The sequence below is a fragment of the Montipora capricornis genome, chromosome 1 (genome assembly GCF_036669925.1).
Source record: "Montipora capricornis isolate CH-2021 chromosome 1, ASM3666992v2, whole genome shotgun sequence".
Lineage (NCBI taxonomy): Eukaryota > Metazoa > Cnidaria > Anthozoa > Scleractinia > Acroporidae > Montipora > Montipora capricornis.
In genome coordinates, this window is record NC_090883.1 from 49,785,185 (window position 1) to 49,810,063 (window position 24,879).

General features: G+C 39.1%; 2 protein-coding genes across 2 annotated transcripts in view; one reads left to right on the forward strand and one right to left on the reverse strand.

Moving 5' to 3' along the window:
• The window catches only part of LOC138016049 (cytochrome P450 3A24-like), a 10,876-nt gene extending 4,272 nt beyond the window's left edge, over positions 1-6,604 (forward strand). The window contains exons 2-5 of the mRNA XM_068863212.1: positions 2,439-2,998; positions 3,890-4,862; positions 5,596-5,648; positions 6,393-6,604. Of these exons, the coding sequence (XP_068719313.1) occupies positions 2,464-2,998; positions 3,890-4,862; positions 5,596-5,648; positions 6,393-6,604 (1,773 nt within the window). The 5' untranslated portion in view covers positions 2,439-2,463. The remainder of the gene's footprint in view (positions 1-2,438; positions 2,999-3,889; positions 4,863-5,595; positions 5,649-6,392) is intronic.
• Positions 6,605-13,327: 6,723 nt separating this feature from the next.
• Positions 13,328-18,214, reverse strand: LOC138053966 (uncharacterized). Its single transcript, XM_068900490.1, has 4 exons — positions 18,135-18,214; positions 16,434-16,626; positions 15,713-15,819; positions 13,328-13,936 (listed from the first exon to the last, which is right to left on the reverse strand). The coding sequence occupies exons 1-4, from the start codon at positions 18,159-18,161 to the stop codon at positions 13,688-13,690; spliced, it is 576 nt and encodes a 191-aa protein (XP_068756591.1). The 5' UTR covers positions 18,162-18,214; the 3' UTR covers positions 13,328-13,687.
• Positions 18,215-24,879: the final 6,665 nt, after the last annotated feature.

Here is a 24,879-nt window from a genome sequence, read left to right on the forward strand (position 1 = left end):
ACTCTGTAGCTGATCTGTGGAAGCTCCCTGTCTTAACTCCCTTGCCTGAAGAGTCCAACTTTAAAAATTGCACACAGTTGCGGCCCATTTCGTGGACTAACGTACTAATGAGGGTTTTTGAACGCCTTGCCTACAAACAAGAATTATCGCAGTATTGACCAGTTCGCGTACCGCAAAGGCCACAATACGACTATGGCTTTAATCAGAAGTATCAGCATGCTTGGCTGATGAAGTGGCTTGATTCAGGTTTTGACTATGTTAGAATTTTTTCCTTCAACTTTAGCAAAGCTTTTGATTCGGTACCTCATGATATTCTTTGTTCTAAGTTAAAGACACCTAATCCGTATGTGATCAACTGGATTATTAGTTTTTTTTACAAGGCAGAAAACAAAGACTTGTTGATAGCATTGTTACGGATTATTTAAACATTAATAGAGTTGTCCCCCAGGGGACTGTATTAGGTCCTATATTATTTTCTATCATGGTCAATGATATCAAGGTAATCGCACCAAATCAAAATTTGCTTGTAAAATTTGCTGATGGTTTATATTTAAGTATTCCTGTAAAATCGGGCGTTAGGAATAGTAATTCAGCAGCTAGTGAGGTTCAATCTATTGTTGAATGGACAACTGTTAATCGCATGCAACTAAACTTCAAGAAAACTTGAGAGATGGTTCTTAAATGCAAACCCACTAAGGCTTTACCAGTTCCTCTGACTTTAAAAGAACGGAAACCCAGTCTGAAGTTGCTGGGTGTAACATTTCAGTACGATCCGTGTAACTGCGATATAGGCGTCTGTAAATCTTACGTGTTTGTTAATTCTATGGATTACCGTTGGATCATCTTCATCTTCCTTTCATTAGTCACACTTTACATATATTTACATATGCTATGGAAGTATAGGGCTGCGCGTATTATTATAAGTACTTAGGCTAAGTCGTATTGACAGGCTGTTCAAAAGAGCTTTTAAGCTTGGTTACTGTAATAAGCTCTTTTTTTATTTGTCCTAAAAGACAAGAAATTATGGGGCAAGATTCAACCACAACCTCAGATGACCTCCTGCCACCAGAACAAACCATCGTTACGTTACTTAAAGTGGTACTACGACCAAAAAAAAAAATTGTTTTTCCTTTGGATTTCAAAACTATGTTAACTAAAACACTAACTCACCCAAGTTTTAAGTTCTGATTTTAAAAAGATACCTGTTTATTGTAGCTGGAATTTTCTTATTTATTGGTCCGCCATTACTAACTTCAAAATCTTGAGAGAGCTGGGTCGAGGAGAAAATGACGTCAAACACTCACTAGTTTAAGAATGCAATGCGTGTGTACGCGGCCTAATTAACATGCAGCACGGGAGTTTCGGGCTTTCAGACTTTTCAACCCGTGTTTTGCATACATAATAAATTGCGTTTACACGCTGAAATTTTAAGCTAGTGAGTAAATGACGTCATTTTCTCTAGGTCCAACCCTCTGAGGTCCAATCGGCCAGTTTTGAACGTGAGTAACGGCGGACCATGAAATCCAAAACTTACACTCAAAGTAAACGGCCTTTGGATAAAACTCAAAGCTCAAAATTTTGCCAGTTAGGTGTTAAGCGAACACGCTTTCAAAATCAGAAGAAAAAAAGGAAATGATTTTTTGATCATAGTACCACTTTAAGAGGCGTCACAACTATGTCATCCCGTTTGTCAGAACTGAGCGTCTCAAGAGAACTTTTGTAAATGGATGCTTGTTCTCTAGTTAGTTAGTTAGTTAGTTAGTTAGTTAGTTAGTTAGTTAGTTAATAAGTTGTCTGTATGACTTAATTTATATCATTTCAACTAAACTCGTTTGTTGTTTCGAGTGTTTTAATAAAGACCTTTATTATTAAAACAATGAATATCCTCAGTTCACTAAAGCGTGATACGGTCCGAAGAGTACATAACTTGTATTGTTTTGAAGTAACGTATGCATCATGAAATTGGGATAGTAGTGTACAGAGAAATGCCCGGGATTTGGGCAGGGGACAGAGGAGGATGTTGAAGTTTCGACTTGATCGGTGCATTGTATTGGCAAAGCTAGTAGAGATGTTCGGCGGGAAAACTGCAAAAATACTTTCGTTTATTTACGCCCTCCGAGGAATCGAGAAAGTCGGGGCATTTCACATCAAAGGAATAACCTAAAATGAGGAGGTTTAGAACCCATTCTTTTGCCGTTTTCATTCTTGACAACGACGTCTTTGCGTAAGGTCCCTTATACTACGTATGACGTCTCAGCCGGTTTAGATTCAGCAACAGTCACGGTTGCTTTCTTGATATGTGCGAACACTGACAACCATAAAAATACTTTTTAACGTCCAGTTTACTTCTTAAGTTCTCTGAGTAATTACTTTTTTTTTTCCTTTTGTAAACTTAAAGTTGACTATTTGGATACCTCACGTTCACCTTCTCATCTCAGGTTCGGGACCATTGCTTAACCAACGATGCTGGAATTGCAGCAGGAGATGCTATCCCTGGCATTTCTAACTCAGTCTGGTGTCACTGTGTCGCTCCTTATTCTTGCTGTGTTGTTTATCTACTGGCGCGGAACGCGTGGCTTTGCTGACCTCAACAAATTTAACGTCGGTGGTCCAAAGCCCGTTCCGTTCTTTGGAAATGTTTTGGAGACATGGAAATATGATGGATTGCATCATCTACACCTTGATTTTTTCAAAAAGTATGGCAAAGTATTCACCATCTGTCTGGGTGGTAAGCCGTCTTTAGTCGTGGGAGACCCAGAGCTGTTGAAGCAGATAATGGTCAAGGATTTTCCATACTTTCGAAATCGTGTCCTAGATGGACCACCCACCAATACTGCGTTTTCTAAGAGCGTCTTGGCAGCACGTGGAGACGACTGGAAGCGGATCCGTAACACGCTGACGCCGCTTTTCAGCTCGGGAAAAATGAAAATGATGATGCCGCTGATAGAGCGATCGTGTGACACGCTTTTGGAGAAACTTGATGATATCTCAGACGCTGGTGAGTCAATTAAAATTTCATTTTATGCAAAACCAGAACCATAAAATATAAATAGTCTGGATATTAAATTAAAAAATACCAAGTGCAAAATTCAACAGAAATTTTGCTTACGTATTGGTCACGCAAATGAAACCGTCGTGGCCGGTTTGCTTTGCATCGGATCCTTGAAGTCTGAGACACCACATAATTTCATCGAGAAAGACCAGAAAGAAGCTCTTAGGGAAAGGGTGAAATTTCTGCCGATGACACACCGTGAGGCCTATTCCGACGGATGAGAGGAGCACTATTATGCATATTTGTTGTGCAGGAGCCAATTAAACGGAACCACCATCTTCCATATATTAACCCTTTGAATCAACCCTTTCCCGTATCTTTCTATTTTTAGAAGCACCTCGCAGGGGGGGGAGGGGGGGGGGGTTTAGTGGGGGGTTTTCACAATAGCCAATCATAAGAGACCTATGGTCAGCCATTTATTACGTCACATTCGTATGTGACGTTTGTGAACCAGTCACATTCGTCACATACGTCAAAATAAAGTAGTTTTGAAAATAGAAATATACCGGACAGGGTTGACTAAGCGTACAATACAGATGGAAGCTCCGGGTAATGGGCTCCGGTTGTTGTGTTAATAGCCCACTTTCGATATATTGAGGGTGCGTTCGATTAACCCTATTCCGGAATAACTTTATATCTTTTAAGATAGATTTCTCTTTTAGATCAATTTTGTATTTTTAGTAGTATAGGATATATAATTCGAGTTCGTTATTTTAGTGATTTGCAGGTCCACATCAGCCTTACTGGCTGCCAATTTGTAACCAGCATTACCAAATAACCAAATGACCCGCGTTGGTAAAATCTATTCATATTTCGACTTCCTCGCCTCTCTTTTAGATCGAAGTGTAGACATGCAGGACTGGTTCAGGAAGATGACATTGGAAGTAATTCTAACCACAATTTTTGGCGTAGACGCTAACATTCAAAAGGGAGAAAATCTTGAACTGCTACGCCAGGCAAACAGAATTGTTCGAATTTCGTACGCCATTCGACTGATTGCCCGTCTTCCGTTCGGCAGGATTATCTTTAGGCTGCTAGGCAAGATAAGAGGCCCAAAGCAAAACTATATACAAGGCATTGCAGAAGACATCGTTAAAAGCCGTCGTCAACAGGGATTCACAGAAAGGAAAGATCTGCTGCAACTCATGATGGCGGCCGCTGCTGAAGGACTCGGAAAACTAACGGATGAGGAAATTGTAGGCCAGATGATTTTTTTCTTACTTACTGGCTACGAAACGTCAAGCAACACGCTGAGTTTCATACTCTATCACTTAGCAGTAAATCCAGATATTCAGGACAAACTGAGGGAAGAAGTAAGACGAGCCATGGATGTCAACGAAAATAAGAAGAACCTTTACGAAATAGTTTCAGCTATCGAGTACCTAGACTGCGTCATAAAAGAAGCTCAGCGCTTGAATACACCAGTCCCTTTTGTCAACCGAGAGTGTGCTGAAGATTACGATTATAATGGCATTCACATTCCTGCGGGAACAGAGGTTATAATTCCTATATATGCTGTTCATCATGATCCGGATGCCTGGGTGGAACCGGAGAAGTTTGACCCCGAGAGATTCCGAGGCCCCGCAAGTAATACCCGCCACCCCTTCCAACACCTTCCTTTCGGAGATGGTCCCAGATATTGTCTTGGAATGAGATTAGCTCTTCTGGAGATAAAGATAGCATTGGTCAAAATCCTGATGAAGTTCAAGTTTGTGCGATCACCCGAGACACAAGTTCCTTTGATCATTCGTTGTGGTATCTTTCTTAGTGCAAATGATGGCGTGGTGGTCGGAGTGGAATCTCTGTTGAAGTAACCAAGCAGAGGGATATTACCGCGTTGGTGTCTTGATCCGGGAAGAGAACACAAATGCAACATTGTTGGGTACTACAACAGAAATGTTTCCAAGATAGTCGCCGCTTATATAAGTTCAGGGGCACCCAAGGATAATCTTCGACGAAATATGTCAGTGTTCGGGAGAGTCAAGCTGTTCTAAGAATTTCGGTTCTACGTTGCCAAACAGCTATAGATTTCTTTACTAAAAATCACCTAAAAGACTCGCAACCATGGGAAAAGTAGTCCCTTAAGTTTTCGGAAGGGATCTTTTTGCAATTTTGACACTTGAAAAGGTCACCTGCAATTTCGGATGAGCAAATGGTTCGCTGGGAAGTTCTTAGAAGGCAACGTTCAGCTAGCAATTTCTGAAATGAAGATTTCATCCCTAAAATGTTCGGACACTTCAATTCTCAGCTAAGATATCCGAACGAATCAAATTCTTCTAGGTGATAAAAAACATCTGTTTAGAAAGTCTTTATACATTACAAGGAACCTAGAAACGTCTCTCAAAGGCTTTTGGCTTAATTTGTTTATTGGGTGCCCTTGAAAGTTTTTTCTTTTACCCAAGTTATAATCTCATTCCAAGTGCAACGATAGTCGTGCACTTGTGATGGGAATTATTTCTATTTTCAGTTTATAATTTCCAAAAGCACATGATTTATTTTCGCTAGTTCTTATAACTGAGTTATTATTCAATTTTCAATCTCAGGTGCAGGGATGGCACAGTGGTGAGAGCCCTCGCCTCCCACCAATGTGGCCCAGGTTTGATTCCTCGACTTGGCGTCTTATGTGGGTTGAGTTTGTTGGTTCTCTACTCTGCACCGAGAGGTTTTCTCCGGGTACTCCGGGTTTGACTTGTTGTGTTAATTGTTAATTTCACTTTACGGTGTCCCCAATTAGTGCTCCAGCGCTTAATCTACTAGACACTTAAATAAAGTTCCTTTCCTTTGCTTTCCTTTCCAGAGTACGTTTCTAACATTCTGAGTGGCTCAATCAATATCGATTATTAGCAACATGTACCGTATGGTTTCTCCAAGTGTTGCATATTTGAAAAAAATGTGACATGAGGCGGATTTTTACGCGACTTAACGTTCAGGATTTGATTTCCTTTGTAGCAAATTGTTAGATGTATTCAAAGTTCATCGAGTCAACAAAACCATGCATTTTGTTAGCATATAGTGTAATGAGTGAATTAGACGGTAATGCAAACTGAAATCCTGGTCAAAGGTGAAGGAATCCTTCCTACTTGTATGTCCGAAGCGAAATAAAGCTTGCATGATTTTAAATGGAGTCGAATTAGCTAGGCCGAATGTTAAGTATTTTTCTGTCCATTTGTGAAGGGACATAGACGTCACTAATTCGATTAATATGATCGTCCATAAACATGCCGCCAGGTCTTGTCGGCACAATGTTCATCACGTCATGCCTACAGACACTAGGTGTTTCTTGTCACCTCAATTGCACTCTTGTGAACATATTCTCTGTGACTTCTGCGCACTCTTGAAGGTCTGGAACGATCGGAGTTCCAGTTGATCGATGTGCGCCTGCTTGATGTAAAGAATGAAAATCATGGTAATCAGCGGAGGAAGACTGTGGAAGTTTTGGAAAAGAAAGTGTCTCTCTTCAAGACCATACTTGCAGATCCCTCCACGATCATCTCTGAGGAAAACGACCCAGTTTGGATGTTGCATGGTAACGGTAGGGTCTTCACAAAGTGAAATAAACACAAAGAACAACAATAACAAACAGGAGTTTTAAAGGTCGCTCGAAACAAAAGCACTTGACTCGATCACGTGACTGGTTGCCACAGGCATACCATGACAACATCAGCAGTGTCAGACTTTTTCCTATCCATGATAGTACTTTTATTCTATTCGTAATAAAACTCTTTATCCATAACAGCACTTTTTTCTCTCCATGACAAAACTTTTTTGATGTATGATGAAATTTTTGCTTTCCATGACAAACGCCTATACATTCTCCTGTTCACATCAAATCTCTTTTCTGTCAAAGGCAATTGCGATTGATGGTATTTAAAGCCATGACGCCGGTGGAGTTTTGGTGCGAGATCAAGGATGGCGAACGAGGATATGGACGCTTTTACCAATGCTTATTTTATTAATTAAAGGTTCCCAGTACTCGGAAAGTGTTCAATTCCTGTCAAAATGTCATGGTAAGGTAATCGTCATAAGGGCTCTTCATGGAAGACTGACAAAATACGGAGTGATTAGAAATACGTGAAGCTACGATATTGTCGACGTCGATGAAGAGGGACGAAGGCGTGTCGATGGGCCTCAATGTCTAGTTTGATGTCATTCGCGGAGACCCAGGGGGAGGTCAGTCGAGGCAGGAGGTCTTCAAGAAATCACAGTCAAAAACAGGAACTGTGAGAGTTCGCAATAATAAGGAAGCGAGCCTCTAGGAACATATCTTTCACGGACAAGTTTCAGCTTCAATTAAAAGGCAATTTTTTGACTGGGTGGAAATCCACAGGTATTTATAATTTCCGTTCGATCAGATGTAGTTTTTTGACTTCCTGTACTAATAGATCTTTTGTCGCTATTTTTTGATCGCTATACTTATCTTGTTCATGCCACGAGAGGATGTGGGGAGAGGTATCTGTAGTGGTATCTGTGCAGTGCCGGGACTCCAAAAATTACCATCCATCTTAAAAGGCGGCAGTCATTGTGACAAGTAAGTTTTAAGAGCTATGTTCGAAGATATCGGATTGGAATGGGGTATAGATGAGTCCACTACCATAAACATAAAAAGGAGCGCCCTAAGGCCTTAAAATAACAGGAACGGGGTGACCAAAAGGGCTACCGTTACTTCCCAGGTATAGGCAATGGTGACACCTACAAGTTCTTTGGAAAACACCGTAGTATCATGGCAACACTGAGAGCAAAGAGTTATCGAAGTAGATACTATGGAGTACGAGAACCGGCTACGGGCAAGCTTAAATTCTCCCGCTGTCAATACCGCGTAAAGCCTGAGCCACCAATACGCACACAGGTCCCAGCTTACAACACTACACGTAGACAAAAGAATGGTGTGTCGATGTTATCAAGGATCTGGTAAAGGAAAGCACAAGTGTAAGTCGACGCAGTTCTTGCTTCTCCCACCTGACAAAAGTGCTAAAGGAATGATTCAGATACGGACACTTTCCATCTCGAGCCCAGAGCTCTTCTCTTGACTTAGGAAGAGAAGAGCTCTTGGGAACCTTGTAACAAAGTGAAGAACAATAAAAAATCGTCTCTAATTGGTGCATTCATGTTAGCACGAGGAGTAAGCAGGCGTCGTAAGGTTCAAATAGCCAATTTCTGACCAGAAGAACCCTGCGGCGCATGTTCGAGTTTTCCAGAGCCGTGGGTCAGGGCTCTGGTATCAAGAATGAAGACACTCTGTAAGAGCACCGAGATAAAGATTGCCATGATATTGAAAACTGCAAAATCAAGAGAAATAAATAAATTATAAATCAACATTTAAAGCGCTTAAAGTACGGAAACGATCTCGGTTTGGAATGCAGCTTTGATGAGAATGCACCGATCATGTCAGATGAAGACCAAGTAGTGAAAGTAAATAACGTAGAACTAAACATAAAAGAATTATGAGGAAACGTAAATATGAAGTACAGGAAACAGCCATTGGTGGGGAAGCTCATGAGCCAGCATTGGAACGACCCAGAAATTCAGGCAATGAAAAACGTACCAGAATTGTGCTGTCAAAATACACATCCACTAGACAACAATTATTAGAGAGTTAAAAACATATTAATAATTTATTAGCCTAACAGCTTATCATATCAAAACACCGATAAAACGTCACGTGCATGAGCTTTAAATCAGATAAAACACTCCTCATCAGAATTCTTTATATAGCGGCTTGTTTTTCTTGTATGCTAATATTTTCCTCTCACATTTTGCACCATTTACCGTGGACTTCACAACTTCTCGTTTATTAAACAGTACCTAAGGTTTACAGATCTAAAATAGCTGCATGACCAAGTAAAACAAACATGGTACCGTATCTGCTGTCAGGACCAGGAAAAGGTGGCACATTGTACAAAAATTTGGTTTTGTCAACGGAGTTGATAATGTAAATTGACCACCCTACAGAGATTCTAAAAGCTGACATTTCGTTAGCCCTTCGTCAGAGGATTCGCTCTGACGAAAGGCTAACGCTCAAAACGTCAGCTTTTATATATAGAATCTCTGTACGGTGGTCAATTTACATTATCAACTCCATTGATAAAACCAAATTTTTGTATACTACTTCCCCACCGACGCAGCACCGTAGTTTCTTTAGAAACTACCCCCTTCATACATTTACTATGTGGCTGTTCAGAACTAGCGCTCAAAATTCTGCGCCTTTGGATTACTGATCAAAACATCTGCGCTGACTCGACTTCTGCGCCGATAGTCATGGCTCTATAACTTTAAAACGCAAAGAATTCTTTCGAACACTACCAAACCTTCTCAAGAAAAATACCAAATAATTTTGGTCTGTCTTCAAAACTACCTCAAAATGGGTTGTTTTCACGTGACGTTATCGCCGCCACGTTGGTGGACGAAAACAAAAGATCTCTCATTCGCTCCTTTTGTTCGTCCACCAGGAATTGTACATTGCAGCATTGTTATCTGTGTCTCTAGAGATTGGCTTCAAACCACCTATAGGCTACTGCAACCAGTAAAATGGTTTGGATCTATATGAAAATGGATCTATTGGGAGATCTGCGGACTACCCTTTTGATGTTGCTGATTTACTTAACAAATACTTTTACTCCACCTTCAAATCGGCATTTAACCCACTGACTACGATAGTCTCCTACTGTCCTACAATCAAGCTATCTCAAGCTCTTCAACATATATCATAAATGAGGCACAACTCTCCGTGACTGTTGTCAACGATGTTCTACTATCTCTTGACGGCAACTGATAAAGCTACGGGCCCAGACAAGATACCTGCGAAGCTGTTAAAATGTTGTGCTTATATTTTCTGTTCATCCTTATGTTCCATTTTCAACAAAAGCCTATCACTAGACACAATTCCATCGGATTGGAAGCTCTCTCTAGTTTCTTCTTGGTTTCGTTAATATTAATATCCGTTTTGTCAATATCTCTATATCTCGTGTTCAGGAAGACAAATTTCTAGGAATCAATATTCATGAAAAGTTACCTTGAAAACCACATATCACTGCCATACGTGGTAAAGTTTCTAAGGTTAAGGGTGTTCAAGACATGTGTTGCCCTCACATACCCTAAAAGCCTTATACAATTCTCTTTTCTTACCATATATATAGCTACTGCATTTTGATCTGGTGCTCTACCTATTCCTCTCATAGATTACAAAAGAAAGATATTCGTTTTATTACTTTCTCACCTCTTCGCACTCAGTCTAAGCCCCTCTTCTCTAAACTACACGTTCTTCCCCCACATTCTTTTTACAAGTTTAAAGTGTTTGCTTTGTTTTTTCACATTTCAATAACCTGTTACCTCCTCTTCTGTCTCCTCTTCTCCACTTTACATGACTTTAACTTTGATTACCATGATTATGAAACTCGCTTTAACCAGAAACCCATAAGGGTTGAAACGTGTAACGCGCGTTCACAGCTTCCGAATATTCAGTGCGAACTGATTAATTGAATGTTTCAATGCTAAGTACCATATTTGGAAAACCCCTTGCTCTTGTTGTTCCAAATATGGTACTTAGCAAATTGAATATTCAGAAGCTTGTTTCCCAGCACACAAGGGGCCGTTACACGTTTCAACCCTTATGGGTTTCTGCTTTAACTTATATAATCCTTTCTAAGATATCAATTTGCTATCTGTTACCAAGCGCCTAATATTTGGAATGACATTCCTATTACTGTTTGAAACTCTCTTCAACTTACATAAATTCGCTTTAAACTGCGTTTAACTTACATAAATTCTTTCTAAGATACCAATTTGCTATCTGTTATCAAGGACCTAATATTTGGAATGACATTCCTGTTACTGTTCCAAACTCTCTTACAATTAATAATTTAAAAGAATCTCATGTCTCATTATTTAAGTCTCTGAAACTTGACCTTTGACTAGGACAGTGATCACTTAGAATTTCTGCAACTTCTCTTTTCTTCAATTTGAGTGTATGTGTAGTTGCCTTTCTTAATTCTCATAACTCAAGTAATTTATTTTTTCTTTCTTTGCTGACCATTAGGCCATTTAAGCCCATGGCTTTGGCTCTTCTGTGGTAATTTATCCTTACTTGTGTGACAATAAACAAAATGAAATAAATGATGAGACATTTTGTTGGGATCGGACTTTCAGTAAAGCATGAGGAAGACAAGAAGATCTGGCTGATAACAGCCAAGAATTATAATATGTAGATTTAGCGAAGCCTAAAAGCGGAGTTCCCTGGTTATTTATTCTTACTGCCTGTAGGGTAAGTGAAAATAAAAGATTTCGAATTGTCCGAGTTTTGATGTTTCGGTTGCTGCTTTAATAATAAAATCATTTTCTTCGCTTTCTTCTATAGAAAAATTCATTGCATGATATATACACAACTAGACTTGCCTCTTTGTTGGTCAGTATTTTCATGAAACTGTTCGTCTTTTCGTAGGCGCCCCGCATCCAAAAAGTGACATTTTCCAAGTTATTCATATATTTGTTTATGTTTTAATTTGTACAACGGGCTAACAGAAATAATTCGTGAAATGTCAGAGTTAAAAAGTATTCTACCTTCTGTTTGTTGGAGTCCTTTCTTTTCCATGGAATGTATTTACCGTGATCCATTATGCTTTTGTCGGCCTGAAGTTTGCATTTACAACACCAGTTTGTCCCAGGGTCTGTAATCTCGTAATTTTTTTCCCAACCTTTTCGAAGACCTGGTAAAACCGTTCAGGGATAAGGTATGAAGAACACGAACATGGTTTATTGTTTCGATGGATTTCATTACTATGCCCGCAGCATGACGCCGTTTTTGAAGACGTATAAGTTTTTTGGTAAAGCGCAAAACGAAATGGTAAATCAACAGAATACCGGTAATTTAATAAACTTTGTGTCTGGAAGGTCTTAAGTTTTCCTTTTACCTTTTCTTTTTTCTTTTTACAGATTTCTATGAACGTTTCAATTTTGTTTCGTAGATTTTGCGTTACACCGGTTGTTTCCAATGTTTTCCATTAAAATTTTGCGCGGGAAATTGGCGCGCGGCTGGCAAAAAATATCCATTTGGGCATGCGCAGACGTTTGACCGCTGTGTTCCTCGGTGAGCTCTAAGCTTGAGCCCGCGATATGGTCACGTGATACTGGTCCACGGATACCTTGTTTTGACAGGTGTCAATTGATCAAAACATGGATGTCCAATATCAAAGATGTATGCTGTAAACTAGCATGATACTGGTCACATTGGCATACATGGAGGGGTGAATGTAGTACGTACGGACGGTCGATGATGTAATGGCTATAAAACCAAAATTTCTCGCGTCGATGGGTTACCATTGACTATGGTGCTCCGCGCGCGCGCGCCTTTCCGCTATAACCTTTACTTAAAGAGGGTGACACCTATTACCATAAAAGTATTATCTCTAGTTGCCCTTCAGAAACAAAAATTACAACAATGATGATAAAAAGGCAACGTAGAAACAGTGATCACAAAAAAAGATCAGAAAAATTCTGAAAGATTAAAACATAAGAGAAATGTTAAACGAATGAGCATAGATTAGTAGAAAGGAAAATCTATTTACGTTGATATGAAAAACCACGCAATCTTAAAATTAGAATAACTTTTATTATTATTATTTCTCAGTGCGTGAGCGGGCGCAATTCAACAAATCCTGCAATCTGATTGGTTCTAGGAGCGGGCGGAATTTTCTCATCCGGCCCGTTCACGGCGGGCGTAATCCTAGCCTTAGTTGCGTGAGCTTTGTATGATGACCTTAAATTTCCATTGTTTTTTTTACACATACGGACGTTATTCTTCATTAGACAAGTTGATCGGAAATAGAATTCAAATAAAAATAATTCTTCTTGAAACGTTCAGTTCGTAAGTCAAATTAATACTGCATTCGCTATCAAGTGCGGTGCGAGTCAACAATTAAAAAAAAGTGATTTCAGAGAGGAAGGGAGAAACAGCTAAGAGTCGGTCCGTATAGCGAAAAACTGTCACCACGGTCTACGACCTCGGGCAGCATTTTCAAGACCTCGGTCACAGCTTTTCCCTATACAGACCTCCCAGCTGGCAAACAACATGTATATATATTTTTTTTCTCAGAGCGTGAGCGGGCGAAATTCAACAAATACTGCAATCTGATTGGATCTGGGAGCGGGGGGAACTTTCTCATCCAGCTCGCTCGAGGAGGGAGGAATCCTAGCCTTGGTTGCGTGAGCTTGTGTGATGACCTTAAATTTCCATGAATTTTGACACCGAATCATTTCATTAGACAAGAGTTGTGGCAACTAATACTTCTTTATTTCTGGTAGTGTTTGGCTTCAATAAATAACAAAATATATAATTTACTAAATTTAACAGCACAGTATAGCACCTTAAAAGTTTTTATGGAAGTTTATCTTTGAGCTCTCCACTATTTCCAGCTTAGTGCCTGTTTAAAAAGCGGCGAGTTCAGTTCGCTCCCACTATGAAGACAATGAAGAAATAATTAATAAAACTCACTTAAAGTCATATTAAAGCTTTTTCTGTAGGTCAGCCGATGTCACAGAGAAAGAAAAATTGTCTTTTGTCAAGAGTGAGCCACACGTTGGTATATATGCAGACGAGCTCATTTTTTCACATGGAAAGAAAAAAACAACTACTATTAATAACTATTAATACACCAGCCTAATCTTCAACTTATTACGTTGATAAGAATCATGTTTTTCAGCCAAAAGAAGCTTGCCGGAAACCAAGGGGGTTGGCTGGGTGTCTACGGTTGCAGCAAGATATGCTCGTTTTGCTGGTTTTAATCCACGCCTTTGGCTCCTCAGCCTAACAAATACGTCGCCTCCTGCGTAATAATCTGACACGTGGAATAAGATGGCTGAATCACTCGTGCAGTCTTTTCCTGGTTGTAATTTCTGAAAATAAGTCAATGAAATGAAACGTTTATTAAACAAGCTCTCTACAAAAAAAAAAAAGATATAATATAACAAAATACAAACAAAAACAGAAGACACCCGGAGGCTTGTTAGCTCTACCGGGGTGGATCCAGGGGCGGATCCAGGATTTTTTCCAGGATGGGGGTAGGGGAGGGGGTGCGCGCACCTCCTGCACCCTCCCCCTAGATACGCCCCTGATCTATATAGGATCCGAACCAAACGGGAATACATGCAGTTTTTTCCCCAAAGGAGACACTTTGTGACGTATTAAATCAGTACCATGGTGTGGTCAGTTTTCGGTCAAATTTTTGTCCAAGAAAGCTAATAAAATGAAGATTTTTATTTTCCACTCAACAATTCGTAATTGACATTAAAATGGGCAAATCTGTGCGGGAAACTGATTTTAGTGTTAGTTTTTAAAATTTTTTGTCTTTCAACTTTCTTTTTTAAAGAATGCTTTAGTTTTCTGTAATTAAGTTATGTGTTCATGGAAAGCTAATTTTGTTAGCTTAAAAATGATGTATTGCTTTTTAAATATTTTTTGAGAAAAAAAAAACCCTTCCTTTTGGGTTTTTGAATTTCGCGCGCTTATAGACGCGATACCAATTCAGTGGAGAAAACTTGTAACGCAACTGAAAGAGGTCAATATACGCGTTCCGATTTAAACAGTACGGTTCGTCTTAGATTTGATTATGAAGACGTCGATTTGTCATCGGTCACTTCGAAATCTTTTTACAATGTTTTTAAAAGTGCAGAGCAAACTCCTCCCTCTGCTCGAAAGAGGTTTCAGGGTCTTTTTCCATGATCTCCAAGTTGGTTGGAAAGAAATATACTCACTCCCATTTTAAGTATCGTGTTCCTTATTTTAATATTTTTTTGGGTGGCATGAGTGTCTGGAAAGGTTTCAAAATTTGGGTTAAAGTAATGGAAATTAAGAGCGCGGAAATTAACGCTGCACTTTATTAACGTCGCGAAAACATAACATAATTAGCGCGACTTGAATTAACGCAAGTTTGAACGATTCGAGTTAATTTCCTTCAACAAGATATATAGGATTAATCGATTCGCCATTCTCTACGTTTTGCAAAAATGAACTGGAATCCCTCGAGCATTTAGTTTTAAATCGTGAAATAATACGATCTTTTTGGGAGGCCTTCCGTTATTGGCTCATGTTGTGTAAAATAGAATTAGAACCTCTGACAGTAGTGGATGTTCTATTTGGTATTTTTAACGCAGGAGAAGACTTGATCTTGGTAAACCACCTTATTCTAGCAGCAAAGGTATATATTTATAGATTTAAATTAAATGGGTCTCAGCCAGCATTACGGGTTTTAAAAGCAAAAATCAAAGTGGTATAAGATATCGAAAAGATTATAGCAATTAAGCGGAATAAAGTGGATAATCGTATTAAAAAATGAGAAAAAGTCGAACCTTTTTTTAAGTATAGTTTAATAGTTTATTCTGTTATAGTATTCTTCACCCCCTTCTGTTGTTGTTGTTTGAGTTATTGTCGTGTAGTTAGATTTGTAAGTTATCTATATTTTGGTAATTAATCTAGAAAAAGGAAGTTTGAAAAAGTTATGAAAGGAGAATAGCAAAGCAACTCGAATGGACAAGTTAAGGCAAAAGGAAAAAAAAGTTCTTGTTTCAACTGTCAAGAGGGCTTTCCCGGACATCAAGCTCAGAGTTTGGAATTCCCTCTATTTCCGACATTTTGCAAACCGGATATCGTAAAAAGAACTTTATCGAACGTACCTCAAAGACAATTTCGCTGTGGTTCAAAACTTTCAGCGAAAATTGAATTTGATTGTGTTTTATCTCGAAGCATATGCTGCCGCCATGATGGTACCTCATTGTCAGTGCTAAAAGAAAAACAAAATTGTATATATAAAGACAACTAAAACAAAAAAAAATTAGATATTGAAAGAAGTGGCACATTCAGCAGAAGTAAACGAATTGCTGATTGAGTTATATGTTCCGTACAGCGTCTGTGAAACGGCGTTTTCACAAGAAGGTTTATTTTTAGACTAGCCCTTCCCGCGAATTAGGTCAAAAATCAAAGGTAGTTCCGGGTCCGTGACCCTATGACGTCAGCTTAATTTCTTGTAATTGGTCATCGGGCTCCTGTGGGAGTCTCATTCGCGGGAAATTCAATCTAAAAATAAATCGGTCTGTGAAAACGCCGTTACACGAACACAGTAGAGTTGTAGGCTCCGGGTCATGGGTTCCTGACATAATAAAACGCATTGGAATTCGGTCTGTTTTTGGTCGGATCAATGGTGGCGAAAAGGTATTGAAATACGGAGGGAATCTTATCTAAGACGATTCTTCATCTCATGAAGAGGCGCCGTCCTCCGAGCCGATTTGAAGTTCTCGCTAACGCTCTTAAGATGGAGCGCTGTTGTTCCAAATTTCCTGCGCATAAGATCTGGACATCCATGCTTCAACAAAAAAAAAAAAAATTAAATTTACTTACAAGCAAGTTTGTCATTTACTCTCCATTCGCTTGCTGAAGCTGTGCACCACATCCTCGTTTTCGATGAATGACACTTGTCATCATGAAGTTTGAATAGAGAACCTGGCGGTACATTGATTCGTCCGTGAGCCTGTACATAGAATTTTTGACCAAATACTATGTCGACTTCAGTACCAAAGAGAACAGCGCAAACCTGTCCATGCATAAAAAATATAGTATTAAATTCCACCTATTCTAATGTTGTCACCACTTTAAATCATCAGATGTAATGATAACCGCGTTTTTTTGAATTTTCCAATACTGACCCCGTACTTACTGTGAAATTGCTTAATTCAAATGTGTATTTGCACGCTGGCAGGAAATAAACAAACAAAGGAAGAGGCGGTGATATGAGATTTGGCACGCGCGGAATCACGAGAGGCACGCGTTTCCTTCTCATCGACTTTCCGCTGGTGCCAATCGGTTGATAAATTACCCCTCGTTGTTCATTGTTGGAGCAAAAGGCGTGGTAAACGGTGCATGACGAAATCACGGGGACAAAGAGAACTTAATATTTCCCTCTTGCGCGTTTAACACAAGGTACAACACAAGGTATGCGTCAAAGCAAATTTCTGCAAACCACGTATTCGAACCAACACTGGGAAACAAATGTTTTCCTATAAGGCGATTGACCTCTGGCATGATATCCCTTGTTACTTGAAAGATCTCAGTACATTTTCCTTTGCCAAAGAAGTAAAACAATATCTACTGTTTAAACAATACTCTTAGGAATTGTGTAAAAACACTTTTAAATTAATATCATCAAGCATATGGATTATTAACTGGTACTGGTCTCTTTCTTCTTTTGTTGCTCCTTTTTTGTTCAAAATTAACTGTAAATAGTAACTAGAGGTTAACTCGAAAACCTTACGGTTCCTTTAAGCTCTAGGTTCCAATTACCTAAACTACTTTCCTAATTATTTTCTTTAATTAACTTGTAATGTATATAACAATCCTTTGTAATTAGTCTAAGTGTGAGCTAATAAATATTGCTGTTGTTGTTGTATCTGTTCAAACAAAGCAAGTTATAACTTTGGTAGCTTTATTAAAAGGTCATTTAGTGAGTTTGTAGCTGCCCTACAGTATATTTACCTGTTCGGATGTTCTATGGGAACTTCAAGTCTGTAGAAATTTCTTCTAAATCAATCTAGTTCGTCCAGACGTAAAATACGACCGTTTATACGAGAGAAAAGAAGCCGCGGCTTACTCTGGCCGCGGCTTACATAAGACGCGAACGTCCCGTATAAATGGTACAAAATCTACGTTTACGGCTTTCTCAAGCCGCGGCTTATCCTATCCTGGGAGTTTATACTCGTATAAATAGTTCCTTTCGCGTATTATGTACGCCGCGGCCAAAGTAAGCTGCGGGTTATTTTCTCTCGTATAAACGGCCCTAATGCCTCTCGCGCGTCTTAAAATTTGCCCAGACCCACTACGTCTCTAGTATAAAAACCGCCATTTAATGTAATTCAACTCAGGAAGCTCTCTGCAGAGAGCTGTCTTACGTTGAGACAATTAACGAATGGTATCAACTTGCAAAAGCTCACAATAAGCCAGGCAAATGTTCTAAAATCTTTGCAGCAAAAAGTTTCAGCCAATTAGATGAATCTATTGGATGGAACAGTTTGAACCAAAAAATAGGAATATATACTTTGCACTTACAATAAAACAGAAGCAAACTTTGTCCATGGCGTTGCTTGCATGCGTCAGGGTCTGCCTTAGTTTCTGAACTTTTAGCTTTCTTTCCGAGTTGTTGGGGAGAATGAAAGCTTTCCACAATGAATCTCCTTTTTATACAGATTTCTTCCCACATTTTGGAGACAATGGCGCATTGTCGGGCGCAGAACATTTTAATTATCATCGTTCGTGGTCTGTTCGCGGTATGAAGATGGGCGGCATGTTGCCCGCAATTTTCCACTTTTCCTGCGCACTTGCCAACACTGATACAGTGTATCCGAAAGGGAGAAAATGTATTTCTTTTACACACAAAACCAACGGGGTGCATGATTGCGGTAAGATAAGAGAAAACTGATCACATTGTGTGTGATGGGCGAGGAAGCCTGAAGGTTGTTTTTTTCCTAACCAAATGGCTGGGAATTCAGTATTGCACTGGTCAACTTCCCTGTTTGTAGCCATTGCTAGAAGCTTCAACCCAGACCCAGAATCACAAGCAGAATTCCAGCAATCTAAAGATATTAATCAAAACTTCTTATGTTATAGATAGAAATTAAAATGTTTAAAATAAAGTCATTTTCTATCTATTAGCTTCAGCCATCGAGCATGTTCTCAAATGTGAAATGGATTGGGAATAAAAGGGCATGCGAACGAAATATATTTTGCAATTTAACTTAAACTACTAGTGCTGTTAAATCATCGCTTCTAAAATGACTAGCATTATTGTATTAAGGACAATAATAATAATATTAATAGTAATAATAATATTAATAATAATAATACTGAATTAACTTCTGAAAAAGAAACCAATAATGTAATCAGAAATGCAAGTCTGCTCTTGTATTAACTATACTGAACCAGAAATGCAATTTTGCTGATTGATTTTAATGACATTGGTGCATGTGTCCGTGATATTCCAATTCGATTTATGGAACCAAAGGGAGTCAGTTCCCAAATATTTTAATTTGATTTAAATTCATGGTCATTTTCGGGTGAAAAAGTACTTTGAGTTTGTCTGACTGATCAAAGTTGGCAGGATGTTTCGTTTGGCAAAGTTGTTTCCAGCACTATTTCACAGCATGCAGCATGAACATAGTGTTAAACAAGGCAATGGTGTTATTACAAAATACTGTTAAATTTCCTATCGACTAACTATACACCGAGTTTGTTGAAAAAAAAGAACAGTCTTCGACGAAAACTGTTTCCATCGTAATTGCATCGAATCATTTCCTTGTCAGCCAATTTTACGAATTCCCATTTCAGCTTCGGGGAGGTTCCCTTGACGGTATGTTAATGGTGGTTTTCCACCAATCTGTTGAAATAAAGATCACAATGATGTAGTGTACATGCAGAAATGCTGTTGAACTAACAAATCACGAAGTTAATGTTCGTCCGCAAAGATGGCAACGATGAAGTATCGCGGTAAGTGAAAAGCGGCAACCTTATCATATATGTATTTTTTATAATTGCAACTAGAAAAACTAGGGATAGGTTAAAACGCCTTTTTCTTTACTTCTCTATGTTGAAGTTCGTTGTGGTCGTTTGCAAGGTTTGCTCCGGAATTTCCTTCTCGGAACTCCATCATGTTGGAAGTTTTATTCAACCCCTGGAAGTTGTATTGCCGTTACTGGAATAAAATGAATTTCTAGCCCACGTTTCCGGCAAGGACTCCCACATGTTTTCGCCATTATGCTCTTAAGCAGAAGGGAAATTTCTCTTCCAGGTTTTCCAACCGCAGAAACTTTCTGAAACAAAACTGTAGAACATTGCCACTGTTTCACTTTGCCGTAAGTGGTCATCTCCGTCAACACACCTCTTCCTATGATTAAAATAGCGAAGTGCAAAGAGCATCGCGTGCATAAGTTTAGGAGTTGGACGCGTTAATTTAACACACGTATATTAGGATGTCAAGTCGTTAGGTGCATCGAGGACTAGTACCCTCAACCCTCAATCCAAAAACACATAACAAAAATAAAGACGGTTTAATTAGTGAAGTTCTGACAATATCAGCGCTAGCAGAGTTGAACTTTACCGGGAAATTGTCCGGGTGAGTGTAGTCCTGAGAAGGACTGTGTGAGATGACATTGACTGACGTTTCGACAACCTGAGCGGAAGTCATCTACAGAATCAAGTGATACGTGTGACGTCAGTAGATACTAAAAAAACTCTGGTCGTAGATGTCATCACGAATAAGTTAACCAATGACATCTACGACCAAAATAAATTCCTAAAACTTGTTGAAACTACTCAGTTGAAAAAGCCACAAAGAACGATATATAACTCTTGAAGTGACCAAGGCTTGTGTTCACTCTTTTCTTATTTTCTATTTTTGCCTTACGAGGGATACTCCGGAAGCACTTAACAAAGCAATCAACAGAAATATGACCTCACCAAGAGTCCTTCATAACAGTGAAGTAAAGTGAATCTATTAGTCTCTCCCCAAGGGGCTTTGCGGGGGACTTTAGCCAGACTGCTTGTAACGCGTTCAGATAGGTCAGACCACACGAAAGGTGAGCGGGTTCTTTAGATCGACTTTCGCATGACCTTGGTTTGGATCTATATGAAAATGGATCTATTGGGAGATCTGCGGACTATCCTTTTGATGTTGCTGATTCACTCAACAACTACTTTTGCTCCACCTTCAAATCGCCATTTAACCCACTGACTACGATAGTCTCCTACTGTCCTACAATCAATCTATCTCAACCTCTTCAACATATATCATAAATGAGGTACAACTCTCCGTGACTGTTGTCCACGATGTTCTACTATCTCTTGACGGCAACTGATAAAGCTACGGGCCCAAACAAGATACCTGCGAAGCTGTTAAAATGTTGTGCTTATATTTTCTGTTCATCCTTATGTTCCATCTTCAACAAAAGCCTATCACTAGACACAATTCCATCGGATTGGAAGCTCTCTCTAGTTTCTTCTTGGTTTCGTTAATATTAATATCCTTTTTGTCAATATCTCTATATCTCGTGTTCAGGAAGACAAATTTCTAGGAATCAATATTCATGAAAAGTTACCTTGAAAACCACATATCACTGCCATACGTGGTAAAGTTTCTAAGGTTAAGGGTGTTCTTGGCAAGTCAAGACATGTGTTGCCCTTACATGGTAAGAGAAAAAAGAGAAAAAAGAGAATAACCATGTATATAGCTACTGCATTTTGATCTGGTGCTCTACCTATTCCTCTCATAGATTACAAAAGAAAGATATTCGTTTTATTACTTTCTCACCTCTTCGCACTCAGTCTAAGCCCCTCTTCTCTAAACTACACGTTCTTCCCCAACATTCTGTTTATAAGTTTCAAGTGTCTGCTTTGTTTTTTCACATTTCAATAACCTGTTACCTCCTCCTCTGTCTTCTCTTCTCCACTTTAACTTTGATTACCATGATTATGAAACTCGCTTTAACTTACATAATTCTTCCTAAGATATCAATTTCAGTGCTATCTGTTACCAAGCTCCTAATATTTGGAATGACATTCCTGTTACTGTTCGAAACTCTCTTCAACTTACATAAATTCGCTTTAAATTGCGTTTAACTTACATAAATTCTTTCTAAGATACCAATTTGCTATCTGTTATCAAGGACCTAATATTTGGAATGACATTCCTGTTACTGTTCCAAACTCTCAGAACTCTCTTACAATTAATAATTTAAAAGAATCTCATGTCTCATTATTTAAGTCTCTGCAACTTGACCTTTGACTAGGACAGTGATCACTTAGAATTTCTGCAACTTCTCTTTTCTTCAATTTGAATGTTATGTGTGTGTACGTGTGGTTGCCTTTCTTAATTCTTATAACTCAAGTAATTTATTTTTTCTTTCTCTGCTGACCATTAGGCCATTTAAGCCCATGGCTTTGGCTCTACTGTGGTAATTTATCCTTACTTGTGTGACAATAAACAAAATGAAATAAATGATGAGACATTTCGTTGGGATCGGACTTTCAGTAAAGCATGAGGAAGACAAGAAGATCTGGCTCGTGGACATGTTCTGTCCGTAGGAGCAGAAACAAATTAACAGGCAAGAATTATAATATGTAGATTTAGCAAAAGGAAAAATACCATTTCAGAGTCAACTGTCAGTAACCAGCGAATAGGAATCACGCTAAAATTAGAAGCCATCAAAAAGAGCTTTGTCAATTCAAGGTCAGAAAGGAGTTTTACTGATGTACTTTATTCCTCTTTATATCTGAAAACGAGATCATTCACATTTTGATGTATTTCATTGAAACACGCCGGGTTGTCTTGGAATAGGAATCGCCAAAGACGAACTTCAAACAAGATCCGCTCCAATTAACACTTGAATATTTAACGTTTAGGTGCTTTAAACAAACTTCTGAAAACACAAGTTAGTGAAATTTCCCCCTAATTTTACGAGAACTCGTTGCGCGCGATCACGTGTTTATAACATATGGGCAAAATTATCTCGTCACTGTCGAGCGAGGTACATAAAAAACCAGTTGGGCAAACGGATTAAAAAGCACTTGTTCGATTGCATTTTAGAGCAAAACAAACAAACAAAGCAACTTTTTCTTAATGATCTAAAGAGTACAGATAATTGTTATTTAATTCCAGTTGACAATAAGAATTCGGAGGAGGCAGTGTGGCCCAGTGGTAAGGGCGCTTGCCTTGAGATCCGGAGATCCCGGGTTCAAGACCCGCTCTGACCACTCGCTGAATTTGTTCCTGGTAGTCCCTGGTGCAACTTCCCAGCTGCACTTGTAAATAGCCAACTGGTTTGCCTCCGGCCAGTTGGGACTCTTAACAGTTGTTGTTGGGTTCTGTTGTTTCGTTGATTGTTTCATTGGCCCTGAAAAGCCCCTATATGGGGAGCGGTCAATTAAGCATATAATGTAATGTAATGTAAAGTAATTTTCATTCCTGAACAAAGGAAAAAGCGATTAAACCACTTTTTGAAAATAACAAACGGTTTAGTGCCCAAGGAAAGAATTTGTAGAATAACTTCTTCCACAAAGTATGAGCTATTACAGTAACTGGTATTCTGTTTCGTCGTTGTCGTTCTCTTTCGCTCTCTTTTCGTTTCTGTTCGAGTTATACGTCCTCCAGGCATCATGTAACCTTATCAGGGCTTCTAAAGATAAGCCAAAAATTGCAATACAGAAAAAAGAACAGCGCTAAGCAAATTAAAAATAAGCACTCAGCTTTAAGTTTACATCCCTCCCATGCTTGATTTGAATAACTGCCTAGCCGCCAGTGTGGACCATAGCTATCATGATATGTCAAACTGGATTGAATCCAGCGAAAAATGCAGAAAGAAAACATTTTCCAACCCGTTTTCCACCTGAATACGAAGAACATTGACTGTGTAAGAACTATAGTTGATGCTTAGTTGATGCAGTATGGCCGTGTAGCCGCGTCGAGCCACAGAAAGCGCGCGAAAAATGAAACCTCGCTTAAGTTAGGTGATTTAACCTGGGCTGAGCCTGCAATCCAATCGAAAACCAGCACCTGATGAGCGGTCAACTAAAAAAAAAAAAATGAAGGGGTAGTTTCTAAAGAAACTGGTGCTGCGTCGGTGGGGAAGTAGTATACAAAAATTTGGTTTTATCAACGGAGTTGATAATGTAAATTGGCCACCGTACAGAGATTCTAAAAGCTGACGTTTCGAGCGTTAGCCCTTCGATTCGCGTTAGCCCTTCGATTCGCTCTGGTGAAGGGCTAACGCTCGAAACGTCAGCTTTCAGAATCTCTGTACGGTGGCCAATTTACATTATCAACTCCGTTGATAAAACCAAATTTTTGTAAAAAAAAAAAAAGGTGACCTCGGTGAAACACAGCCGTCAAACGTCTGCGCATGTGCGAGCAAAGTTGGAATGGCGAAAAGAGTCGCGAAAAGGCGGTCAAAATGGCGGTGCGACCTAAGTTATGACACTCAAGTCGCTTCACTGGAGTTAAAAACGACCACACAATCGAGTAAGTCTGTACGTATTTTTTTATTGAGACCGGCATACAGTAGCCACATGTAGAAGTGATGTCAAACAGTACTTCAAACTAAAGTAATAACAGCTGATCGTACGATGTATTCGATTTAGCATGGTCTATAATACTAAGGCACTCATGCATGACAAGACACAGCATTGGCAATCATTGTAAGTTACACGCAAAGAAAGGTGAAATGCCGTGTTCTTCTTGTGATTTGATTGAGAAGCTGTGTAAATATTACATCATTCATATCATCCTTAAAGTGGTACTATGATCAAAAAATCATTTCCTTTTTTTCTTCAGATTTTGAAAGCGTGTTCGCTTAACACCAAACTGGCAAAATTTTGAGCTTTGAGTTTTATCCAAAGGCTGTTTATTTTGAGTGTAAGTTTTGGATTTCATGGTCCGCCATTACTCACGTTTCACGTTCAAAACTGGCCGATTGGACCTCAGAGGGTTGGATCTGGAGAAAATGACGTCATTTACTCACTAGCTTAAAATTTCAGCGTGTAAACGCAATTTATTATATATGCAAAACACGGGTTGAAAAATTTGAAGCCCGAAATTCCCGTGCTGCATATTAATTAGGCCGCGTACACACGCATTGCATTCTTAAACTAGATGCTTCTGTGAAGCATACACTGGCTTGCCTGTGGTACGTGCTACAGAAAATCAGAAGGCACTGAATTGTGTGGTATTGAAATACAGCATTCCAGTCTCTGAAGAATAACAAATAAAAGAGAAGCGAGAAACATTGGCTTCTGGGCTGACATGTTG